At 43.3% G+C, this 17,131-nt stretch overlaps 7 protein-coding genes across 7 annotated transcripts; 5 read left to right on the plus strand and 2 right to left on the minus strand.

The window, feature by feature from the left end:
* Positions 1–312: 312 nt before the first annotated feature.
* LOC145705694 (uncharacterized) lies at positions 313–1,498 on the plus strand (the record flags this gene model as incomplete). Its single annotated transcript, XM_081783181.1, has 4 exons — positions 313–437; positions 477–825; positions 868–1,117; positions 1,297–1,498. Coding segments are annotated over exons 1-4 (852 nt in total), but the record flags the coding sequence as incomplete, so codon positions are not given.
* A 1-nt stretch (position 1,499) lies between these two features.
* Positions 1,500–2,016, plus strand: LOC145705698 (uncharacterized). Its single transcript, XM_081783183.1, has 2 exons — positions 1,500–1,796; positions 1,837–2,016. Exons 1-2 carry the CDS (start codon positions 1,545–1,547, stop codon positions 2,014–2,016), a joined length of 432 nt encoding a protein of 143 aa, XP_081639309.1. The 5' UTR covers positions 1,500–1,544.
* A 337-nt stretch (positions 2,017–2,353) lies between these two features.
* LOC145705702 (serine protease 42-like) lies at positions 2,354–3,235 on the plus strand. Its single transcript, XM_081783185.1, has 4 exons — positions 2,354–2,364; positions 2,427–2,769; positions 2,812–2,897; positions 2,941–3,235. Exons 1-4 carry the CDS (start codon positions 2,354–2,356, stop codon positions 3,233–3,235), a joined length of 735 nt encoding a protein of 244 aa, XP_081639311.1.
* Positions 3,236–3,420: 185 nt separating this feature from the next.
* Positions 3,421–11,625, plus strand: LOC145706157 (uncharacterized). The gene is made up of 11 exons (XM_081783680.1): positions 3,421–3,486; positions 3,622–7,631; positions 7,675–7,753; positions 7,795–7,948; positions 7,991–8,171; positions 8,214–9,384; positions 9,429–9,547; positions 9,587–10,690; positions 10,732–11,138; positions 11,187–11,272; positions 11,319–11,625. The coding sequence occupies exons 1-11, from the start codon at positions 3,482–3,484 to the stop codon at positions 11,569–11,571; spliced, it is 7,569 nt and encodes a 2,522-aa protein (XP_081639806.1). The 5' UTR covers positions 3,421–3,481; the 3' UTR covers positions 11,572–11,625.
* Positions 11,626–11,787: 162 nt separating this feature from the next.
* On the plus strand, positions 11,788–13,487 carry LOC145706162 (uncharacterized). The gene is made up of 6 exons (XM_081783684.1): positions 11,788–11,998; positions 12,140–12,682; positions 12,774–12,889; positions 12,937–13,072; positions 13,114–13,283; positions 13,325–13,487. Exons 1-6 carry the CDS (start codon positions 11,820–11,822, stop codon positions 13,483–13,485), a joined length of 1,305 nt encoding a protein of 434 aa, XP_081639810.1. The 5' UTR covers positions 11,788–11,819; the 3' UTR covers positions 13,486–13,487.
* A 503-nt stretch (positions 13,488–13,990) lies between these two features.
* LOC145706168 (ZP domain-containing protein-like) lies at positions 13,991–15,383 on the minus strand. Its single transcript, XM_081783690.1, has 3 exons — positions 14,930–15,383; positions 14,368–14,608; positions 13,991–14,229 (listed from the first exon to the last, which is right to left on the minus strand). Exons 1-3 carry the CDS (start codon positions 15,069–15,071, stop codon positions 14,028–14,030), a joined length of 585 nt encoding a protein of 194 aa, XP_081639816.1. The 5' UTR covers positions 15,072–15,383; the 3' UTR covers positions 13,991–14,027.
* A 217-nt stretch (positions 15,384–15,600) lies between these two features.
* Positions 15,601–17,072, minus strand: LOC145705707 (uncharacterized). The gene is made up of 3 exons (XM_081783189.1): positions 16,788–17,072; positions 15,754–16,350; positions 15,601–15,648 (listed from the first exon to the last, which is right to left on the minus strand). Exons 1-3 carry the CDS (start codon positions 17,016–17,018, stop codon positions 15,601–15,603), a joined length of 876 nt encoding a protein of 291 aa, XP_081639315.1. The 5' UTR covers positions 17,019–17,072.
* Positions 17,073–17,131: the final 59 nt, after the last annotated feature.

Genomic DNA, 17,131 nt, shown 5'->3' on the forward strand with positions numbered 1-17,131 from the left:
ATCCTTTAAAAGGTTTCAATTAATCCCTTCTTTGATGTTTGATGAAGGTCAAACACCCGTTATCAGGATCCAAGTCTGCGGAAAAATCTTATTTTCGCAGTTTTGCAATATCTTTCATTTTATGTCATTTCCTCTTTCAAGTATTTCTTTGAATTATGAATATAATTTGTTAGTATCAAAAAGAGAAAACGAAATTGAAAGAGATTGAGAATGACAAGACTTGAGCCGACGCCTGAGCTTTTAGTTGAACATGAAAGTGATAAGAAATTTGATTTGAGTTGTAAACGAATACTGTTTTGTATCATTAAAAGCTGGCAAATGTGAAAAGAAGAACTCGAAATTTTCTTCGATTCGGTGAAACTTTGAAAACAATTTTCGATGGGAAGATGTATGAAAAACTCAAGTCCATTCCTCTTGTTCACTGCGCAGGAACTAAGGTTTGTCTTTTTTCACTTCTTATCAAAATGTTTCGATAGGGAAAAGGCACGACTTGTGCAATGGCGGAAACGCTTCTCAGATCAAGGGGCTACAAAACCGGCCTCTTCACCTCTCCCCATTTCAACAGCATCAACGAGAGAATCCGCATCAACGGCAAACCAATTTCGGAGGAAGAACTCTCCGCTACATTTGAAAAGCTCGAAAAGGCTGAGGAAACGGAATATTTACGGTGTGGAAATGAGTGGTTTTCATATTTGACGCTGATTGCTCTGCAATCTTTTGTCGAGCAAAAAGTGGATGTGGTCATCCTCGAAGTCGGCATCGGTGGACAGCTTTGTTCAACATCGCAGTATCCGATGGGCGCGCCTCGGGTTTGCTGCATTTCCGGTTTGTTTAGAATTTCTTTCTTTGGTATTTAAATTTTACTAGCGCTTGGCTATGATCATTTGGAAAAGCTCGGCTATACGATTGAAGAAATTGCGGCGGCAAAAGCTGGAATATTCAGACATGGAGCGACCTTGATAACGACCTGGCAAGAATATCCGGAAGCATATGAAGTCCTAGTCAAATCAGCGAAGAACAGAGGGGAGCTTTTGACTCCTTCTGGAGAGTTGATCGATTCCACGGAACTAGAATTTCCTCAAAATGTCAATGCTGCTAGCGCCGTTCTTGCTGTCAGGTACTGGGCTCGGCAACCTGTGTCAAAAATCTGAGTGAGGGCCTGAAAGAGCTTGAATGAAAAGGCTCAAAGAGGCTTTCATTAAGGTTCTTCTAGGCTTTGACTCAGGTTTTTGACACAGGTTGTCGAGCCCTCGTCAGGTATCCTTTTTTGATTTCACCAGATGAACTTACTTGAAGGCATTTGATGAAGAAGCTAAAAGGCGGCGTTTTCGAGCGTTTGCGAAAGTTCAGCAGCTCGTCGGAATCGGACCTAATGAAAGTTGTCACTCCAAGGGAAAAGGAGGCCATTCAATCAATCCGATGGCCTGGACGGCAACAGATTTTGGAGCATGAAGTCAAAGGCAGAAAGATCAGAATTCTTCTTGACGCTGCGCATACTCCAGGTTTACTCTTCCTTGATTTTGGTATTTATAATTATAGAATCAATGAAAATCTTATCACACTGGGCTGCTAAAAATAAAGAAGGAGAAACTCTTATTCTGATGAAATCTGCTCGAGGACGTGATATCGACAGTCAAATGGTGCATATTGCAGAGTTTCTGAAGCCTGACTATTTTGCCGGATGCCCAACTATTGGAATGAATGAAGACGAGCTTGATTCAAACACGACGAAAGAAAAGTATTCGCACATTTTCCCTGACTTTCTGACCGCCAGCAAAGAGGATCAATTAAAAGAGGTTTCTTCAATTGTTAAATTTTGGCTAAACAAAAGTTTAGCAACACAAATACGTTGCCAAGGCAGTTGAAAGTGCTCAAAAATACGGACTGAAGAGTTTTGAATATGAATCAATAAACGATTGCCTCGAAAATATGCCTGAAGAAGTTAAAACCGTCATTGTCACGGGCAGCATTTACATGGTTGCCGCCTTTTTCCGACTGAGACCGGATGCTTGTTAAAAATGTACAGTTAGTTTTTAATTTTCTTGATCTTTATCAATAAAAAGTCTTTATCATGGAAAAATCCTAGTTTTTCTGGACTTGTGATCATCAGAATGAGGGTCTTTTATCATCCAAAAGTTCATCTCAAGTCCTGTTGGCCGGATCTTAGTAGTCTTTGACTTTCAAATCGAAGCCGAACTGTTTACTCAAGATGTCCAATTGGCATTAAAAGTGCCATAGCATATATTGTAGCTCTGTGCTACTATATCATCATTCAAGCTCTCGATATTGGCTTAATAAAGTTAGAGACCTTATCGAAAGTCACGAAAAATAATTGATTTATTTACATGGAAACATGTCTGATGAGTCATCAGTGATGATAGGCTATGCAGCATAGCCTATGCTGGTCTCATCAAGCCCACATCTAGCCTCAACAATCTCCATCCCTGGCACACCGAGCTCAAGGTCACCTCCTTCGATGGCTCTGTCCATTTCTGCGGCGGTGTCATCATCGACGACGAATTCATCCTCACCACGACTGAGCATTGCTGCCTCGGAAGCACTTCCTCAATCGAAGCGATGATCGGCGGCGGTTACTGGACAGAAGAAGCAAACAGAGCCAACGGCGAATTTTCCTTCAAGAGCATCTTTGTCAAACCGAGAATTGACACGACAGATGCTTGTTTGGTCAAGATCCCATCTTTATCAAAATCGAAGCCAGCTACTTGCGAGGATTGCTTTGGAAAGGCTTGCTTGCCAATCAGATCTCAAGTAAGAATATCAGTAAAGAAACAATTACTAATCTTTCTATAGAGCCCAGAACATGGTCAGTATTGCTGGATGAAGGGATCCGAAATGGACCCCACTGCCAAGGTCGGAGTCAACATCTACTCAGAAAGGTAAGTTCCTCGATATTTTTCTTTTATTTATCAATTTTTCTAGCTACTGCACTCTCAATGGATACCTTCCAACCGGAGCCGTCGACTTCGAAAGCGAGTTCTGCGCTGGCGAGGTTGATCTCGACAACGACGGAATTTACGAAGCCGCCGAAGGAATCTGCACTGCGGATCGCGGTTCTCCTCTCATTTGCGATTCTCCAGAGGGCACAGCTACCATCTTCGGTCTTTTGTCGAAACAAACTGATGTTTCAAGCTGCTCCTCGAGCGGATATCCAGCGGTTTTTGTCGATGTTTCGACGATTACTGACACGCTTGTTCACATGATGCAAACATCTTAATCAATGACAAATTAATAATTATCAAATCTGTCCACAGCCAATATAAACTGTCTTTACAATAAATTGTCATCAACAAAAAAATCAGACATTGATTATGCTGACAACCTGCATTTCCTCAAAAATGCATCCGCTGAAGAGAAAACATGAGATAATGTTGTCAAACGATGCCGTTTATCTTGTTCTAACTCAGGTTTGCCATGGCTCTCCGAGTTCTGCTCAACAGACCGGTAGAGATATTCCGCAAGAATGAGGTAAATTAATTAAAATTCATTTCCGAGACGAAGGTTTTATCCGAGCTATAATTGAATTTTTTCTGACTGATATAATTTACTTAAAGTCCGCACTTAATCTATAATAAATTTACATATTTTAAACTATTTGTTAAGGTCTCTCGGGGGCAGTCTCCTTCTACCTTTTGCCTTTGGCTCAGGAGATGTCTATAAATGCGTCAAGGTCCCCTCAATTTTCAGCGAAGCACCGATCGGAATGGATATCACCACTTCTCCAGAGATATTTGAACCAGTCCTCTCGACATTCTCCGTCCTCTCTACTGACATTGAAGAGCGATCACAGCCAGTTGTCATCAAACAAGAGACCTCTGAAGATTGCATCAGCAGTTGCGTCCACTTCCCCGGCTGCCATGCTTTCGCCTTTCATTCAGAGAACCCAAAATTTTGCCAGCTCTCCATCGGTTCTGGCCTCTCCGATAATCCTCGAACGCCCGAGTCGGACTTCTGGCTCGCCGGAACTGGCCACAGACTAAGCGACATCGAAGTTGAGTTTTTCAACAGAGGCCTAGTCACTGGAAATCGCCTGAGTTCAGCACCATGTGGTGATGCAAATCCAAATGCATTCCGAGAATTCGAGTTCGAATTCTCTGCCGTCCTCGATGTCAATACTGGCTACTACCAGAATCTCGACGGCATCATGAGCTCCTTGGGCGAGGGAGAATCAGATGTAGACTACAAATTGGAGCAGTGGTACTTATCGAAACTCATTGTCGACAATAAACAAACTTTTACCTCGCGCTATGGAAGCGCTTCCGCTGATGGTGAAAAACTGACGATTTCGAAAAATTGGTTCACTCGGCAATCATCATCGACCACTGACGACCCCTCGATCTCTCTAGAAGAATTCCTGAAAGCAATGGAGGCTGATTTCCTTGTCACCCTCGACAGCATCAAACAAAGGCTGCGTAAACAAGGTTTGTACGTTATCGCAACCGATTCTCAACGACCCAGCGGCGGAGAAGTACAAAATGGACGAAGAATCTCTTCCTTCGATCTTAATTTCGAGGAAGAGTCCTCCGAAATGATCGAGCTCACGTGCTCACTCGGCTTTGACATTGCTAGCGAGGTCACTGGAGAAAGGGGTTACATGGCCGGATCCGGCAAAATTTGCAAACCAGTTCCAGGTGCACCAGGAAACAAACCATCTAAGAAAAGATATCGGAGAAATGCTTTCAAAACAGCTTACCTTCAGTCTCAATCAGCAGGTGGAAATTACAAACAATGGAAGAAGAAAAACAAAAGCAAAAAGAAGGGATCAAAAGGGTTCCAGCAGCAGAGAATGCTTGAAACGACGGAGGAAGAAACAACAACAACGACATTTCAATCAACGACAACTTCAACTACCTACACATCTTCTACCTATGTGGCTTCTACTGAGGGCGAGCGAGGCTACAAGCAACCAAGCAACTACAACACCCGCCCAACAAGAAAGACAACAACTCGAAAACCAAAGTACACTACAAAGGCTCCTAAGTACACGACCCGACCCTCAAAGCCCGACGGTCCTTACGCGCCTGGCGAGTGGGGAGAATGGGGAAGTTGCTGCGCCAAATACGGAGAAGGGCGAAAGGCTCGTTCTCGTGCTTGCTTTTATCATGGCAATTATGCCACAATGAAAACGAGCAACAAGTACTGTGAGCCTAAAATCATGGTCGAGGAAATGGCCTGTTTCGGTAAAATTCCGCCACAGTACTCAACCAAGCCGACGAAAACGCCTTATCAGAAACCAACTTCGCAATCGAAATGGATGAATTGGGAAGAGTGGTCCAAGTGCTCAGCTACTTGCGGAAAAGGAAATCAGATCAGAACTCGACGATGCAAGTATAATAATCTCTACCAAAAATGCGTTGGCGAATCTTCCGATACTCGAAAGTGCCGGGCCGATAAAGACTGCTACGGTAGTTATTACGGCACAACCACTGGTTCAACCGGAAGCAGCACTAAATACGAGTGGTCAGAATGGGCGCCTTGGACGAGTTGTACTGCGACTTGCGACGGTGGACTGATGTACAGATCGAGAAAATGCAACGAGAAGTCGAAAACGATCGAAGTCACTTCAAATTATTCAAAATGTCCTGGCGCCAAGAAGCAACAAAAAGCTTGCAACCGAAAAGCTTGTCCTTACGAAACAACAATGATTCCAACGACCGTCTACACTCCAGGAAAATGGGGAGAATGGACAAACTGGTCAACTTGCTCGAAAACCTGTGGGGGTGGTATTTCTACTCGAAAACGATCATGTATTACGTCGAAATACGGTCAGCAGTGTTATGGCCACAGTAAGCAAAAAAGAGTTTGCAATCGAAAATCGTGCCGCGTTTACACCACAGAGCCGCCAACAACAACGACGACTCCTGGTTATGGAAGATGGACGAACTGGTCATCTTGGTCGCAGTGTTCTACCTCCTGTGGAAGAGGAATGCGAGAAAGAACTAGAAAATGCAAAAAGTCGAGCTACAACGATAGAGATTGCTACGGGCGAAAAACTGACCGAGAAGCTTGCAACAAGTACACCTTCTGCTCCACAACATCGACAACGACAACTACAACGACAGTGCCAGCTCCGTATTGGACAAAGTGGTCGTCCTGGTCGTCCTGCTCGAAGACTTGCGGATATGGACAAAAGACTAGAAAACGCCATTGCATCGATGCCTATGGCTCCGGCGAAAGCTGCTACGGGAAGAAAACTCAAACTCGATATTGCAGCGCCATTCCCTGCACAACAACATACACTTCCACTACAACCGCGTATTCGGAGTGGTCTTATTGGTCCAAATGGTCGACTTGCACAAAAACATGCGGAGTCGGTAGCCGATCCCGAACTCGCTACTGCAAGGGCTCGTACTGCGCAGGTCCCAAGAATCAACAACAAAAATGCGGCTGGCGAATGTGCCCGACTTATCCTCCAGAAACAACGACCACGGAAGATCCTTACAAGCCGCCAAGTGCTGCTGATTACACGAAATGGTCATCCTGGTCGACTTGTTCAAAACCTTGCAATGGTGGAACTCAGTATCGAACACGAAAATGCAAGTCCGGTTACTGCTATGATAATTTGAGGCAAAACCGAGCTTGCAATAGAAAACCATGCACGACGACATCCACTACAACTACAACAACAACAACCACAACCTATCGAGACAGCTGGGGTGCGTGGGGAGCGTGGGGCGAGTGCATCAAGACTGCTTACGGCGGAGTCAGATACCGAGAGCGCAAGTGCGAGGGATATTCAAATCGCTGCTACGGAAAGAAAAAGCAGAAAGGAAACTGCTACCCAGTTACTACTACAACTTCGACCACAACAACGACGACACCGTACAAATCCGAGTGGTCTCAATGGTCAGCTTGGTCAAAGTGCTCAAAAACTTGCGGAGGCGGAATTTCGGAGCGAACAAGAAAATGCGTCAATAATTATTCCTCAGTCAAAAATTGCTATGGTCAAAATCGTCAAACAAGGGCCTGCAATCGTAAAAAATGCGGATACTACACCACTCCTGCGCCAACAACGGAATATCCAGCGAAATGCGAGACGAAATGGACAGAATGGGGCGAGTGGGGAGCCTGTTCGAAGACATGCGGATATGGCCGCGCCGTCAGAACACGAAAATGCCCTGTCGATTGTTATGACAACACTCCTTGTCCTGGCTCTAGCCAACAGAAGAAAACCTGCGTCCTTGACCAAAACTGTTACAAAACAACTACCACGACTACGACGACAACAACAACCACAACTACTTATGAAAAACCATGTGTTGGGGAGTGGTCCCATTGGTCCGAATGGGGCGCTTGTTCCGCTTCATGCGATGGGGGTATTATGGAGAAAATAAGGGTCTGTGAAGAGACAGAAGAATACGGCCGATGGAACCCAAGTTACAGAAAAAGAAGGTCGATTCATGAGGACTTCCCTCATGGCCCTCATGAGCCAACCAATCCACCGACCAGGCCACCAACGAATCCTCCCACTAACCCTGGCACAAAGCCTCCAACTGGACCAACAGCTCTCCCAGTTCATCCGACTCAACCTTCCAAGTGCAAATGCAAAGGTTCTCCTGTTGCAAAGAAAAAGTGCAATAAAGAAAAGTGCGATAACTTTTCTTACGTAAACAGTAAGTATCAAAAGATTTTCAAGAATCTTTAACTAAAATTAAGACGGTAAACCAGCTTGGGGACAATGGGGAGCATGGACAAAATGCTCTGTCACTTGTGGCAATGGAAGTATCTCTAGAACGTAAGAGCAATCATTCTTTCCTAGAAGCTTATCATTTCTAGTCGAGAATGTATTGAATACGGAAAACCAGTTGACCCATCAAAATGCGGCGACGAAGATCTCTACTTTGAATCCAAAGAGTGCGAAACTGGAAAACAATGCTACGGAAACATGTTTGGTTGGGCAGAGTGGGGCGAGTGGACCAAATGCTCAAAGGTTTTTTGAAGAAAAATGCTATTTTTTTACCTTAAATTTTAGACTTGTAATGGAGGATCCAGAACGAGAACTCGAAAGTGCAATACTTATAACTGTCCTGGAAAAGATACGGAAACGGAAAAATGCAGCGAATATGAGTGTGAAGACCTTTACGAATATGACAGCGAAACTGGATGGTCAAAATGGGGAGAATGGGGAGCTTGCACGACAACATGTGGAAAAGGTTTGAAAATGCTATTAATTGAAAATTGAGAGCTAATATAAGGATACCGTGAGCGTCGAAGAACCTGCACAAACGAGTACTCAACCTGCCCCGGCAAGCCATATCAACGAGAACAATGCAAAAAGCGAGAATGCGAAGGCGAATATGGCGGATACGGCTACCACGCTACGGACGTCTACAAGTCCACGTGTCCCTGGACAGACGACTCGAAACCCGATTGCAAGAGTGGTTACTGCTCCATGCGATTCGCAAGCCCTTGCCTCCAGAAGCTCTTCAATGATCATTATATTGACATTTGCGAGTGGCAGGAAGCAACTGGCTTGATGAAAATGATCGTTGAGTTCTTGAAGCCGCTCGGAATTACTGCCGAACAAGTTTACGGAAAATGTGAGCATGGATTTATGCGAAGTGGAGCTGATGAGCCAATCATTTCGATCGACTTTGTCTTTGATGAAGACAAAGCAGAGATCATCTATCTAGAATCCGACTTTGGCGATGGACGCGAGGCAACTGAAAGCGGCAGCGGTGGACGAACTCTACCAAAATGCTCGGCCGAAGCTGGTCTTCTCCCGTGCTCTTTGACGAAATCGAAGAAAGTCACTGATGAAGCAAGTCTTTTCTATTACATGAGGGACATTATCGCTCATGTCAAACCGAGATGCAACACCGAATGGAACGTCAAGATCGACGCGCTTCTTCAGCGGTTCATGGGAGCTGTTATCTGCGATAGCTACAACCAAAACAACAACAACCAAAGCAATCAGCAAGGTCATCAGAACCATAATCAAAACAACAACAACAATAACGGAAACAACCATAACAATCATCAAGGCAATAATCATAACAACGATAACAACTATCAAAAACCGCAATATAATCAGCAAGGCGGTCAGAGTGGCCAATATTCCCAACAAAATCATCAAGGCGGATATAACAACCAACAAAAACCACAACAATCCAGCCAGAAACCGCAGATTTCTCAGCAATCTCAGCAACACAACAACAATCACCAGCAATACAACCACAACAACAACTACACCCAAAACAACAATGCCTACAAACCAAGCCAAACCAACTACATCAACACCAGCTACAATTCGAATTATAATCCAATGTGGGGAATGTGGACTTCTTGGTCCAAATGTCCGAAATCTTGTGGAACCGGCTGGATTGCTAGGAAACGCAAATGCTTGAACGCCATACCAGGCAAAAAGTAGGAAAAAACTTTAAAATAATTTCGATAAAAATTTCTCACAGGGGCTGTACCGGCAAAAACGAAGAGACCAAGAAGTGCAACGTCCATGCATGCCCAGATTATCGACCGAAATGGGGACAGTGGAGTCACTGGAGCACATGCTCAGCCACTTGCGATAAAGGTACTCTCACAAGACTTTTGTTACTGACGAACTTTTAAGGCAAACAATATAGAGAGCGTCAATGCGTAACGAATAACTACAGTAACAACAACTACGGCTCAAGCTGCCAAGGAAGCAATTCTGAGTCCCGAACTTGTACCGCTTCTCAAACTTGCTACAACTACAGTAATAATAACAATGGTTACAACTACAAGCCACAGGACAGCTGGGGAACATGGGCGCCTTGGGGCAAATGTACAGTCACCTGCGGCGAGGGCAAGCAAACGCGATACCGAGAGTGCTACGGGGAGTATTGTCCAGGAATCAGAGCTGAAACGAAGAAATGCTACGCTGGCGATTGTTATGGCTCATCGGGATATTACAGACGAGCTGAAGGAGACTGGTCTGGTTGGTCTTTCTGGTCGCCTTGTTCAAAAACTTGCGAGGGTGGAAGTCGAACAAAACAGCGAGTTTGCCGCTCAGGTGCTTCTTGCCCAGGTGAATCGGAAGTCACCGAAGATTGCAATGTCGGAGTCACCTGCGTCGCCACTTTTGGTTTTGCGATGGGAGATGAAGGAGGAATGCAAATGGACGCTTTCGGAGATTTCAAGAAGCAGAAACCGGAAATCGAGCAATGCATCGCTGAATTCGCAGTCGAGTCTCAAGATTATTGCTCTTTCCGAGAAATGACACTTGGAATCGAGGAGGAAATTGAGTCGCTGAAAGAAGCTTTTGTTTCTATTGGACACTACGTTGACGAGTTCCGAGCTAGCTTTGAAGAACTCGCGATTGAGCACCGCCGCCTTTCTGTCGACTCATCTACCTGTAAGACTGAATCGGATCTGTATTACAAAACGCAAGTCGGCGAAGAATGCAATCTCCGATCGAACAATCCCGGCGTTCTTTCCGAATATTTGAACATTTTCCAGGACAACTTAATTTCCTACCACTACTCTGCTTTCATCAATTGCGAAGTTTCAGAAAAACCACTTGACCTTTTCAAGATATTCGACACCATCCGTCGACTTTCGTTCAACCTCAAAGAAGATATTGAATATCCACTATTGATTGTGAGCAATAATGGTTTTACAGGAGAAAGAGGTCTTGGATGGCCAGTATTTGAAGAAAGCGTCTTTGAATCTGGAACCAACTCGATTCCATCAGGTTAAATTGACTTTTCAACGAGATATTTTTAATCATTTTAGGCCTCACCTGCGACAGGGACAACAAGTTCCAATCCTACGGTGGTCTTATCAAGGCCACATCAAGCCTCAACAACCTCCATCCCTGGCACACCGAGCTCAAGGTCACCTCCTTCGATGGCTCTGTCCATTTCTGCGGCGGTGTCATCATCGACGACGAGTTCATCCTCACCACTACTGAGCATTGCTGTCTCGGAAGCACCTCCTCCATCGAAGCAATGATCGGTGGAGCAAAATGGATCGAAGGAGCGGACAGTTCTCGCGGCGAATTTTACGTCAAGAGCATTTTCGTCAAGCCAAGAATTGATACTTCCGATGCTTGTTTGATCAAAGTCCCGTCTTTGTCAAAATCAAAGCCGGAGGAGTGCGAGGACTGCTTCGGAAAAGCTTGTTTGCCTCTTCGATCACAGGTTTTTAAAACTTGTCTTTGTCACCTAAAATCATAAAAAACTTTCAAGAGCCCAGAACATGGCCAGTATTGCTGGATGAAGGGATCAGAAATGGACCCAATGGCCAAGGTCGGAATCAATATTTATTCAGAAAGGTTTGTTTTTTTTCAGAAGATCAGATTTCTATCATCATTTTTCTAGCTATTGTTCCTTGAGCGGATATCTTCCGCCTGGCACAGTGGACTTTGAAAGCGAATTCTGCGCTGGAGAAATCGACTTGGACAATGACGGAATCTACGAAGCCGCCGAGGGAATCTGCACCGCCGATCGAGGATCCCCTCTCATTTGCGACTCTCCAGAAGGCACCGCGACGATCTTCGGTCTTTTGTCGAAACAAACTGATGTTTCAAGTTGCTCTTCGAGCTGTTTTTGTCGATGTCTCGGCGATTACTGAGTCTCTTGTGAAACTGATGCAAACATCTTAATTATCTTCATTATAAAATTGTCTTTTTCCAATAAACTATACTATTTTTACCATTTTTATGCCCGAAAGAACGAAAAGAATTGATTTTTTCAAAGTTCAAAATTTCGCAAAATCAAATATTTATCTTTTGAAATGATTTTCTCCAGACATCAAACAAATGAACTGCTATCAAGCTAGTACCACTTTTTCTTTCTAGCCACACCCTTTTTATTTTTAAAATGTGGAAATTCGCAGGGCTTGTTGGCTTGCTAGGTTTGCAGATAAGTCTGTCGAGGAAGTGGAGAAAGGAGGCGGCGAAAATGGAGAGAAACGATAATTGGAGCAGTTTGGAAAATATTTGGACGGTGGATGAAATTGCGGAGATTAAAAATCAAATGCGAAAAAGAGGCCTTTTCAGGTAAAATACTTTCAGCTTCTTTAACAAGCGAGATTACACAAAATATTTAAATTCATCTCCGTAACGACAAGACAATTTTCAAAAAAATCGCAACGGAAAACATACTTATTGTTTTCTCTCATCTTCATTTTTCTTCTCTAGAACCGCTACAAACTTGGACAACCACGCAATAAACGACCACATCGGCGAAAAAACTGCCCTCCTCCCTGATGGCACCTGTGCGCACCCCTACATGCTCCCCAATTCCAAGCGCGAGTACTGCACTCTCGCTGGAAGATTCGATGTCGGAGTGCACCACGTGATCTCGGGAGGCCCGCAGTCGAAGAAAATGTACCGCGACGATTTGGCAAATTTGATCGGTTCCACTTTCTTCCAGCAGTATTTTTCGCACATCAAAGACGGGCCCGATTCTCTCTCTTCCGTCGGCGCTATCTCCAAAGTCTTCGCTTCTGAACAATACAAAGCCGTTTCTGAAAAGTTCTGTCCTTCGCCAAAGAAAAATCATCAAGAAATGATGGCGCTGACGGTTTTGCTTCCTGGATCGGAACTGGCTGTTCATTACGACAATCCGTATTTCATGGAGTTTTCGAGGGAGAGTACCCCGGTTTGGCTGCTAGTTGCGCTGAGGCAAAGTGGAGTGATCAATGAGAATGAAGTTCCGCAGATTCAAGGAGTTGCATACATGTTAGTTCGATAGCTTCCTGACCACTCTGCCTGTAGATTTTATCTAGATATACAAGTGATTGCGCATTTCTGGTCTTTATTGCCATTTTAGTCACGGAAACGAAACAAACCCATATGTCGACGGAGGCGATTTCGTCTTCTGGCCACATGGTCCAAAAGGCGAAAAGTACTCTTTTCGAGCAAAACATAATTCCGCTATTATTGTTGGTGAGTGTTTGCTGATCTTCTTCCTTGATATCAAAATTCATTTTCAGACGGAGTAAAAACAGCGCACGGGGTTGAAACTTTTCGTCCGAATTCGAAGGCTTTTATTGCCAACAAAGACAAAGCAACTGAGCTCAGATACAAGGAGGGCGAAACGTGGGAGCTTTTTGAAGACGGAAAATTCATGTAAGAACGGAGCGCTTTTGAAAATTCAAGAATTTTTGAAGCCGAACTTTTGATGAGTCGGAAATCCGAATCGGAGTCGTTTGGAGAACACTCTGTCTTGATGATGAAAATCAATATGAAACTTGGAGAAAAACTAGAAATGACAAATCTTCTCAAGACGCGGTCGAGATTTTGAAGAAAAAACTCAAAGAAGATGGAAAACCCATTCCAAGTAGGCTCTTTTGTCAAAACTGCAGAAACGTTATTTTTAAGGTGACCCGGTTGAACTTGCAAAATCATTTGTCGAAGCTTATGTCGAATATCCTTTTGGCGACGGAATCATTCCTTACAACTTTTGTGCCTTGACCGAAATCATTCCTCAAAATTTCAAATCCTACGCAAAAATGCTTCTTGATCCGCTTTGCAAAATATAAAATATTTGAATAGAAAATTTAAATAAGAGTGTTTTTGTAAGCAGTGAGGAAGAGGTAATTTTTATAGGTAGTGAATCCGAAACTTCGAAAAGAAATTCGTCGTTTTGATAAATGATGATTAGGGCCGACGCGTAAAAAATCAACCCCAAGAAAGCATCAACGTAGAGAGCTGAAACTTCGGGAGGTAATGTTACATTACTAATGTAGTTCGACCCAAATAAAAAAATTGCTATCGAAAATTTACTTCTGGTATGAGCTGATCGACCTTGATCAGGCGTTCAAGGTCGTCAAGCTATTTTAGCTTTTCGGAGGCCTGTATCACGTGACCACGTGACAAGACCAAACAATTTTCAATAGCAATTTTTTTAAGTTTGGTCGAACTACACTATGTCCCGAAATTTCAGCTCTCTACGTTAATGCTTTCTTGGGGATGATTTTTTACGCGTCGGCCCTAATTATCATGAAGATTTTCCGAGAAAGAGTTTCGCCGATCATGTTTATTTATTTCATGATATTTAGTAAAAAAGGCAGAAACAAGAAACTTATTTTAAAAATGGTCTTCTTTGAAAAAAACCTCGAAATCGAGGCTGCTCCTTTCTCGTTTGAATCGGCATTTCCAAGGACAAGTGAGAAACCAAATCGTCTGTATTTTCTAGAACAAGGAGCTCCCGTCGCTTTCTGGTTGCATCGCTATCGCAAGTGTTATCGCAGTCCGCGCACAATCGTACATCGCAGTGTAAATATCTTAACAAGCAAAAATGATAAAAACACTGATTTTGTAGATTTTTCTCGACTTATCATCATTGAGAAGCAAATTTGTCCAATTGGCTATTTCGTCACTCGTAATTACGATTTTTCTTATTAATAAAATTCTCAACTTACAATGAAGAACTTTCATCGCCGTCAAACAAAAAGCTTTTGACGGAAAATCTCGCATCGGAGCTCCCGAAATTCTGGAAAATCTCGATTGAACCCTCCTCAGCATTTGTTTCCCCGCATCCGTCTTCGATGAAAGTATAGAAGAGAGCATCAGCAGGATCGGGAGAACCAGTGAACCAGCATTTCTCGACGCCAAGTTTGAGGTCTCCAGGAGCGGTTGTGGAGATTCCAACAAAGATTTTTTCTTAAAAGAGTTTTGACTCGAAACTTTTAAGGATTGAAGTTAGGGTTAGGTTACGGACCGAAATGAAAAGGAGCTTTATAAGGGGGTGGCATCAGGAACCGACAAAAAAATTTCGACAAATTTTGCGTGGTTGGCTACTCGGCTTCTGATTGGCCTGTTAGCCAAATCCAGGATTCTGGTTGGCTGAAAATTTCCACGCAAAATTTGTCGGGATTTTTGTCGGTTTCTGACACCTCCCCTTCAAAAAATTTGACCAATCCTAAATTCTAAAATGAGCCTCATAAATTTCTATTCATCCTTTTCAATGAAAAATGATTTTACCTGGGACATCAAATTCCGCATCCGCCTCAACAAAATCCTCGTAAGTAGCGTCCTTGTAAATCGCCATTTGATAGTCGAGTTGCACAGCCGTCGATTTCAAATTGACGATTCCTGCGGGGACGACAGTTTGCAAATAGCCCATGTTAAACGCTGATACTGTCAGTGAGATTGGGTAAGTGCACGCGAAATTGACTGTTTGTTGGTGTTTCTACTGTAATTAAGCCAGTGCGACGCGCATGAGGATTTGAGTCGACTTCCGCTTTCCGGAATAAGAAAAAGAAGATCGTTTCTGATGCGCTAGGCAAACTTGAAATTTTGGAAATCTAGTTTTCCAGCAAAATAAACACCATTTCCTTTTGCTTCGCGAATTCTAGTGATTTTGCCAACTTGAAGACCCGTTCGCCCTGAGACAGCATTTGACAAGGTGTAATGCGTCGAATTAGCCTCTCGATGAGTTCTGTCCATGGTGAATTTGTACAGTATTTAAGCAGCTACGCGATACTGTCAAAATGATAGCTCGCTCTATTCGTTTTGTTGACAGATTTTGTTGATAAATCGAATCAAAATTGACACGTGCCTGGCAGCTCAGGGCAAAATTGGCTGTTTCCAGGCTATTTTTGGTGGCCTTTTCTTTTTTCCAAAAATTTTTAGTGACTCCCTTATTTTTTGTCTCAAAACTTGTCCAAGATAATCTTCCTTTTATAAAGTCCCTTGACACCCTTAAGTTAAGTTAGACAGTCATATGACTCATATGATATGAGATAGGACCTCAAGACCGATAACCCGACTTTATCATTAATCCTAACCCAAATCCTAACTCTTGCCCTTTTTAGATCCTCAATTTCACCATTCCTGCAGCTATCCCTTTCCTCCAATGTCCAGACAAACCTGTCTCCATCTTCACTAAATTCTCCCATGCAATGATCATCATCTCCAGCAGCTAGGCCGAGTCCCGTACCACCCTCTGGCCCATCCAGGTTCAAATCGTCGATGGAAAAGCCGTAGTAGACCATGGCGCAGCGGTCGATCTCGATTTTCATGTTGTCGATGCCGCAAGTTTGCCAGGCGTAGTCTTCAAGATTCATCTGTCGACGCGCAGGAAACTGCGAAAAATCGCAACAGGTTTCTGGCAATTCCATCGACTCAAATTCAACTGGAGCGCAATGTCGCTGAGAATTTCTCATCACGAAAATCAGCTCTTGTTCGTCCGTCATTAGCATCGAAGCTTGAGAACAGAAACTTGAAGTTGAATTATCAGCAGAGTCGCGGTCGACAAAGGCGAAACCGGCGGTGATGCTTCCACTGAAACCGTCAAGTTCGAAGTCTGTTGGATCGAGTGGGATCGGATCTGGGCGATTGGGGTCGACAAAACGGATGTTCCAGCAGTTGTTTTTCAAATAGCTGAGCTCTTTGTTCGATGGCTAGGAAAAAATGAAGATTTTGAGTATGTTTTATGAGATCGCATTTTAGTCTAGTGACGCCCTTATTCTCGTTTACCAAAAGAAAAAAACTAATATTTATCTAGTTTTTCTTTCCCTTACTCTAACCCAAACCCTAAAAGATTGAGCATTTAACACCAGATTTTTATTGGAGAGTTTCTTTTATCATAGTGACACCCTTATTTTATTTGACAAAAAGAGAGGTCTAATAGACTATTAGTAATAGTGGTTTTTCGAAATAATACGGGGGTCAATAGATTATCTCTCTTGCGAAAATTCTTATTCAAAATTCCTACGTCCTTGGTTATCAAAATCTGTTTCTCTCGGTAATCTACGTAAATTCCATCAATAGCGACCCTCGAAGTACATAAAGCTGCCGCAATCCGTCGACACACAAAAAATTACTTATCAAAGCTCACCTGAAGATAGCACTCGCCATCGTATGCTGAGAAATCGTGGTGGAATTCTATTTTGCCTGTTTCTTCGTTGAACTTGAAATAGTCGTAAATATCGCCTTGGCCGGGCAGTTCTTCGGTTTCGCCATCTCCAGAAAAATCGCCGGAAAAAGAGCCGGAACCTTCAGTTTCCCAACATTTTGGAATTCCGGCGAAAACGGGAGCGCAAAAAATAACAGTTTTTAAAAGTTTCATTTTTTTTTTCAAAAAATCTCGTGAATTTTTCTCCGAAAATTTGAAAAATATTTTCTCAAAAATCCGAACTGATGATTTTTTATCGAAGATGGAAGGATATTTATACCGATCAT

The sequence above is a fragment of the Oikopleura dioica genome, chromosome PAR (assembly GCF_907165135.1).
Source record: "Oikopleura dioica chromosome PAR, OKI2018_I68_1.0, whole genome shotgun sequence".
In the NCBI taxonomy this organism is placed as follows: Eukaryota; Metazoa; Chordata; class Appendicularia; order Copelata; family Oikopleuridae; genus Oikopleura; species Oikopleura dioica.